This window comes from Nannospalax galili, unplaced genomic scaffold (assembly GCF_000622305.1).
Source record: "Nannospalax galili isolate Female #2095 unplaced genomic scaffold, S.galili_v1.0 scaffold69, whole genome shotgun sequence".
Classification (NCBI taxonomy): domain Eukaryota; kingdom Metazoa; phylum Chordata; class Mammalia; order Rodentia; family Spalacidae; genus Nannospalax; species Nannospalax galili.
Window position 1 is genome coordinate 198785 of NW_008360297.1, and position 8077 is coordinate 206861.

At 34.3% G+C, this 8077-nt stretch overlaps 1 protein-coding gene across 1 annotated transcript in view; it reads right to left on the reverse strand.

The window, feature by feature from the left end:
* Positions 1–8077, reverse strand: part of Smc6 (structural maintenance of chromosomes 6) — an 84312-nt gene that overhangs the window by 39146 nt on the left and 37089 nt on the right. The window contains exons 11-15 of the mRNA XM_008824185.3: positions 3989–4135; positions 3561–3649; positions 3227–3391; positions 2721–2899; positions 878–1082 (exon numbers count right to left, since the gene is read on the reverse strand). Coding sequence (XP_008822407.1) covers positions 878–1082; positions 2721–2899; positions 3227–3391; positions 3561–3649; positions 3989–4135 — 785 coding nt within the window. The remainder of the gene's footprint in view (positions 1–877; positions 1083–2720; positions 2900–3226; positions 3392–3560; positions 3650–3988; positions 4136–8077) is intronic.

The window sequence follows — 8077 nt, forward strand, 5'->3', positions numbered from 1 at the left end:
AGCTGAACAGAACGTTTTCAAAAGAAGAAGTAAAGATGGCTATGAAACATCTTAAAGGATGTTCAACATCACTAATAATCAGGGAAATGTATGCTTGTTTTAAAGAACAGGTTCAGGGAGGCATTCTCCCTCATAGCAACTTCATAAGAATAATTTCCAAGTTCCCCACAGAAGTCCCATAAGGTATACCACCAGGCATGCAGGTTTACATAGTCCAGACATAGGAACCTGTTAGATAATTTTCACCATGAGTGGCACTGTATGTCTGGTAGCACAACTGAGAGTTCCCCGCTATCATGCTTTAGAAATGGGAACAGAGTTGGAAATAAACATGGATCAAATTCTCATGTACAAAGAGAAAACTCCCATAATTCCTAAGTACTGACTTCTTAGAACAAAAACTCAAATATACCACTACCAAAACCTGATTTTATCTACTTTTGACAACTTGAGTTTTTTCCCTTAGGCTTCTATCAAATCAGCTGGTATCATATCCTTACCTATTCAGTGCAGTCAATGACCTAGAAGCCATTCTTGATTCTTCTTTCTTTTATATCCACTTAACAAATCTTACTGACTGCTGCCCTAAATATCTTCTAATCTACTCCTTCCTATCAAGCTTATAAATGTTACTTCTTGTGGAATAACAAAATGTCACAAGACCATGTTATCTTTCACAGTATTCATTTTTCATCAAATACAAGTTTTTCTGTGCTTAGGGAAACTCATAAGTTAAAAAGACTCTTCATTTATCATTTCCTCTCTGAATTATTGAGATTTGTTAGGGTCAAAGAAAATAAAGATCTTTGTGGATTCTGTGAAAAAGCTTTCCAGTCTTGCACATGATTAAGCAAAAGCAGAAACAGTATTTGATTACCTGAGTCTTACATCATACACCTCATTCCGAAATTCAGAAACTATTATCTGTGGCCGAGAAGTCCCTGATGGATAAAACTTTTTCATCAATGACTGAAGCACTCTCTCATCAGAATGATTATGGCAACAGTAGGCTTGCAGAAGTCCTTTTAAGCAAGATTCAACAGCCAAAGCAAGCTCAGGGTCTCGTAGATGAATGCAAGCACCTAAATGTGAAAAATATTGCAGGATTTATACTTACTAAGTTAGTTCTAGTAATGGTTCACAAATGAATTAATATTTCCCTATAAAGTATGCTAAGCAACATTATATCCTTATTTTTAACTGAATGGGAAATCCCTCCCCACTGAATATGGTGGGGAAAAAAAACACCAAATCCTTGAGAAAACTGTCCCAATCCACTGAACACCAACAGTGGCTTTTTCTATGTTTTCACTACCCTAGTCTCCCAACTGTCAGAGATTTACAGATTCTTTAGTACTTTCTATAAAGCTGATTAATATGCAACTTTCAAATTAGGAATAGGAAAATGCCTCATCCACCAAAATAGATGCTATAGGATCTTATCATCTAAATAATGAGCTATTATTGCCAGTTAATACAGTAGCTTACTAACAGAAAATATTAACATTCATAGCACCATTGTCATTTAATGAAGTGCAGAATTAATGATCACTCCCTATTGAGACCAGCCTACTCTACACAGTGAGAGTACCAGGTCAACTGGGACTACAGGGGTACCCTGTCTCAAAAGAACCAAAAACCAAAACCAAAACAAGCAAAAAAGATCACTACCTAGGATAACCTGACTAAACCCAAAGTACAAATACAGTAAATAATTCAATTATCATAGATGGTACGATTAGAAGGGGATTTAGAGATCATGATGTCTAAATGAAATAATGATTAAGAAGTAAATAATTTTATAAAAGTTACACAAAACTGAGAGTTCCTTTGTTTTGTTTCTTACTACATCATGTCAATAGACTATCTAATTAATTATAATTACTTTCCCTAAGTTCTCTTTCTTTTGTCTGTTTTAGATTTTAAAGGTACAAAAGGAAAGGTAGAAAGTTTAAAGTGATTTTTCTCATTTTAAAAAACAGGAGCCATATCTGGGCACAGTGGCATACACCTTTAAAACCCAGCACTGAGTAGGCAGAGGCAGGTGGATACCTGTGATATTGAGGCCTGGTCTACATAGTGAGTTCCAGGGCAGCTGTGGCTACAGGAAGACCCAGTCTCAAAAAAGAAAGCCAGGTGTGGTGGCCCATTCCTGTGATTCCAGCACTGAGGAGGGACAGACAGGAGGATCAGGATCAGGAATTCAAGACTAGCTTGAGCTATATGAGACTATGTTGCAAAAGCAACAATAACAACAAAACAAACCACAAAGTATAATTAAGGTATACATAATTTATATAAATTTATATTTACATATAAATTTAGAAAATTTTTTTCTTCATGGTTTTTATGTGTATGTGTGTATTATCTGCATGTATGTTAAGTGCACTTGTGTTATGCAATACCCTTGGAGGTCAGAAGATGGCGTTGGATTCTCTGGAACTGGAACTAGAGTCACAGATGGTTGTTAGTCACCATTTGGGTGCCAAGAATGGAACCAGGGTCCTCTACAAGAGCAGCCAGTGCTCTGAACTACTGACCAACTCTCCAGGCCCATGTATTTACATATACATTTTTGTAAGTTTATATTTACATATAAATTTATATGAATAATTCATATAAGGTCTATAAATAATTCATATTAACTATACAGCAAGATTAAACAGACTCCTTCCTAAAACTAAAAACTTATGATATTCTCAATAAGCAATGGCAAATACCTAAAGGGCCGATAGGCTTATGGGTAAAATGTCCCCGTCTGTAAGCATCGTCTATTGCTTCCAGAAGAGCTGGAACATGAGGACCAAATCTTTTCAGTTGATCAGTTTTACTATCTTTCAAGTCTTTCAGCTGTCTCTGATTATAGCTCAGTGTATGCTTCACATCTAAATCTTCTCTCCTAAAAAATGAAAGTAGAGAAATAAAGCATATTTGTAAGTTACACAGACATGTCCAGGCTTTGTTCATAATGCTTCCCTATTAACCAGTGACCTTACTACCCTAAAAATACAACTTTGAATTTTATTAGACAAAAACAGTCAGCAGTTCTCAAAACTTGACATGAAAAAAGTCATATAACAGTAATGAACTCAGAATCCTAGGAAGTTGTCCAAATGTACAAGTTTTACAAAAATTTTAAAAGACCTTTATTGGTAAAACAAAAATATTTTCTCTTAGAAATATCAAAACTACATGATGCTTAAATAATTAAAAGGTTTTAACTTACTTAATTCTGATATGTTCTTGTTTGCTTTTTTCTATGGCTTGGTGAAACTGTTCAATCTCTTGATTGATCGAATTGTCCTGATCCTGTAAGGCCTTTACCCTCTCCTTTAACCAAGATATCTTTCTTTGCCTTTCCAACCGCTCAGGTTCCAAAGACTGATCAGTGCTAAGAAAGAGTAAATAACACACAGTAGAAAATGTTACATAAAAATCTGACATTTAAAATATAAATCAGTGTAATAAAATCCCAATAACAATATAGAAGATATAATACTCCACCAAACTTGATTACTTATTACAAAGTGATCATGAGAATTGTGATGTTACAATTCTACCTTTTCTTTAGTTCTTCAATTCTTTTACAAAGTTGTTCATCATCTTTCTTTAATGCTTTATATTCATTTAGGGAACGGTTATATAAAACCTAATAAAAAATTAGATATATTTTAGTAACATGCAGAAACAAATTATCCCATCAAATTCATTTGTCAAATTTCCAAATTAGAAGCTGAGTATATAAATCTACATAATAATATAGCATTAATTTTATATAACTTTAATATATTTGACATATTAAAATTTCATAATTCTATAATAAAGCACAACCATGACCATTTGAAACTACATTTTTCAAATGAGAAACGCAACACAGGATTTTACCAAGATAGAAAAACTACTTTAAAAATAATTAGCAGACAAGGAAAAGCTAATAATCTTTATGCTTGGTATGGAGTTCTTAATATTCCAGTAGAAAATTTGTTACCTCAGCTTCGTTATAGGCTCTTGTCTTTGCAATGACATCTGTTTTCATTGCCATACATTCTGGCGCTCGGGCATTTGTCTCTTCACTAATTTTTTCTAATTTATCTTGAATATCCTTGTACTTCTTTTCTGCATCATTAAGTCTGACCTTTAAGAAAAAAAAAAAATGGAGTGTATCTGATTTTTCTTTAGCAAAGATAGAAAAATGTAAAAAATATTTATAGTGCATATTACAATAAAATTTTACTCAGGTCATTAGGCAAGAGCCAGTGAGATGACTCAACTAGTAAGCCTGAGAATCTGAGTTCAATCCCCAGAACCCACATGGTGAAAAGAGAACTGATTCCTGTAAGCTGTCCACAGAACTCCATCCATATTCATGCATGCCGTGGCACATGCATGGCCCCCCACCACACACAAAATAAACAAATAAATGGGGAAAACTTCAAAGTTTTCAAGATGTTATGCAAGCAAACACAGCTATATAATATCCTAAAACGTAAGTTAAATTCACATTTATCCAATAAATATGCTATCTTCTAAGGATACAAAGATATAACAGTTATCTTTTAGATAAGACAACTTGGCAGATACACAATTTAACAGAAAAATAAATGCAAACTGAATTTATGTGAGTGTATGGGAAGGGTTGAATTTCCATTTATTACCTGAAGAGGGAATAAGAAACCTAGCCCAGAGATCACAAAGCAAATGCAGTGTTCACTGTTTCTACTACTTTCCCCTAGATGAATTAACATCAAAAGTAAAAAAATATCTGCTTATCTTAGAGAAAGATAGGAAGCAGTAAGCTGGAGAAGATTATATCGTACACTACCATCAGGATTGGAGGTCAGAAGCTTCTAAACAAAGTAGAATAAAATTCTAAGAGGCAAGTAATCTACACTGACAGGCAAACTAGACTTAGGAGGGCACATCCTATAAAGCACAGCTTCTTTTTATTTCTGAGATACACTATTCTACTATGCTTTCAATTGTTGTGATAAAAACATTGACCAAAATCAATTTGGGGAGGAAAGGGTTCATTTGGCTTACAGCAATGTCAGTCATCAAAGGAAGCCAAGGCAGGAACTCAGGGCAGGAACCTGGAGCACAAACCATGAAGGTATGCTGCTTACTGGCTTGCTCTCTTAATCTTGAGCTCAGCCTGCACTCTTATATAATACAGAACCTGCCCAAGGGTGGCACCACCCACAGTGGGCTGGGCCCTCCCACATCACTCACCAATCAAGAAAATGCCCCCACAGGCCAGTCCAATGAGATTCTCTCTACCCAGGTATGTCAAGTTGACATCTAAAGCTATCGAGCACAGTCTTACTGCGTAGCCCTGACTGGACTACCACTCCATGTAAACCAGATTAGCCTAGAACTACCTGCCTCTGTCTAGAAGTTGTCCAAATATACAAGTCTTAGAAAAATTTTAAAAGACCTTTATTGGTATAACAAAAAAAATTATATTTTCTTTTCATAGAAATAGCAAAACTATATGTTTAAATAACTGAAAGTTCTGAACTTAATTCTGACATGTTCTTGTTTGTTTTTTCCTATGGTTTACCTCTGTCTTCCTAGTGCTGGGATTAAAGGTGTGCACCACCATGCCCAGTGCAAATATAGCTTCTTAAACTGAGTTGTGACACCACATGGTCAAGCAACTGAAATTTGAGGGTTGCAATAACTTTGGTAGCAGTAAAATGTGCCATAACCAGAAATTAAATTAAAATCCAATGAGTAATGAACTCAAAGTGTTTCTGGAAGCACTTGCCCACGCTGCATCATGCAACTTCACTGCAGGCGTGGTTCTGAATATACAATACACATTTTGCACTGTGCATGCCATCACGTTAATAATACTAACAGTGCCTAAAGCATACCTCAGCTCAGATTCCTGAGTTTTATGTTATGAATTACAATGTTTTATATAAACTTTTCTCTTCTTAGAGAAACACATGGTTTATGGAAAAACGAAGACTTTTAATATATTTCTACCACCATTCCTCAGCTTGTACTAAAATTCCTGAAGCTTTGGGTTGTATATTAGGATATTTCCTATTTGAGTTGCTAACTTGAGTTTAATTTTTTTTTAATATTTTATTTTTTTATATTATGTGTTTGAGTATATTGCCTACATGTGTGTTAAGTGCAGCCATGTTGTATAATGCCCATGGAGGTCAGAAGCGGGTGTCAGATCCCCTGGAACTGGCGTTACAGATGGTCATTAGCCACCACGTGGCTAACTGAACAGGGTCCTCTGAGAAAGCAATCAGTGCTATTAACTGCTGAGCCATCTCTCTAGCCCCTATTCAAAATTTTTATTATTATTGTGCATGTGCATGACGTGTGTGTGTGGGTGTGTTCATGTCATAGCATGTATGTAGAGGTCATAAGACAACCTGGTGGAGTCAGTTCTCTCCTATCTTTACGTGGGTTCTGGGGATCTGACTCAGGTTGTTGCCAGTCTGTGTGGCCCTGAACCATCTGATTGGCTAGCAACTGAGCTTTCACTTGACCTAAGGTAGGTGGAGCTGAACTTTTTACTTCATCCTGTTAGACTTCAAAACTGCCTCATGTTCTTAATTCATAGATCTCTAACTATAGAGAACATGGCCAACGTATTATGTTATCTGAGTTGCCATTGCTTATGGTAAATAGACTTTCTAATTGATAGCTTGCCCAGCTAATACATCCTTGCTCACAACATGACTCTGTAAGGTCAAGTAGCCTCTAGCAGGGAGTGATGTAAGTACTATTTAACATGAAGTAAATTTTTTAAAAAAAAATGTAATAACTACATGATTAGAAGACGCATTTCATTACAGATTTAACATATTTAGTAACAAATTCCAGAGCAAGGATACATCACTTTCAAAACTGGAATTAAATTTTGAGGTTCACAGTTGAATTAATAGTTATACAATACTGAACTCAGTATAAACCCTGTAAGACATAATATTGAATGAGTTTTTACCCCTTAAAGAGGATCTCCATTTCATTTTAAAATATGCTGTTTCCTACATTTTTTTTTTTAACATTTCTGGTTTGGGGGTTTTTTTTTGACATTTCTGGTTTTCTTATTTATTTAATAACCACATAATTAAGAAGCATTTCATTACAACAGCATTGACATATTCAATAACAATTTCCAGAGCTGAAATGCATCTTTTTCAAAATTGGCTGAAAATTTTGGGGTTTATAGTGAATACAATATTGTACTCAGTATAAACCCTATAAGACAAAAATTAAATGAGGCTTTAACCTTTAAAAAAATCTCCATATCATTATAAAAATACTTTCATACAAAAAATTAATTTTTAATGCAACTAACACTAACATGTTTGCACATGCGCTTCTAATCTCTATATATCTGATTACTAATAGTCACAGCTGGTTATTTTTCTGAGCACCTTGACATCTGAGCATGTATATAAAGTCAAGAGGCAGATTTCAATGGTAACGTTTTTAACATCTATTAATTATTAAGGAGCAAATTTTGATGCTTTGAAGAATTATTATTTTATTAATTTTTTGAACATGTTTGCACATGCGCTTCTAATCTCTATATATCTGATTACTAATAGTCACAGCTGGTTATTTTTCTGAGCACCTTGACATCTGAGCATGTATATAAAGTCAAGAGGCAGATTTCAATGGTAACGTTTTTAACATCTATTAATTATTAAGGAGCAAATTTTGATGCTTTGAAGAATTATTATTTTATTAATTTTTTGAATTTTGAACTTCCCAGGTAGCACCCTCCCAGGTTTTCTACATTTTTTTTAATTTTATTATTTATTTTTTTCAGAAGAAGCGTATCATTACAGCTTTAATATGCTCAATAACAGCTTCCAGAGAAAACATACATCTCTTTCAAAATTAGCTATAAAATTTTTAGGTTTGCTGTTGAATTAATACAGTTATACAATATAAGAAGCATTTCATTACAACAGCATCGACACATTCAATAACAATTTCAAGAGCTAAAGTGCATGTCTTTCAAAATTGGCTGTAAAATTTTAGGTTTACAGTTGAATTAATACAGTTATACAATATTGTACTCAGTATAAACCCTATAAGA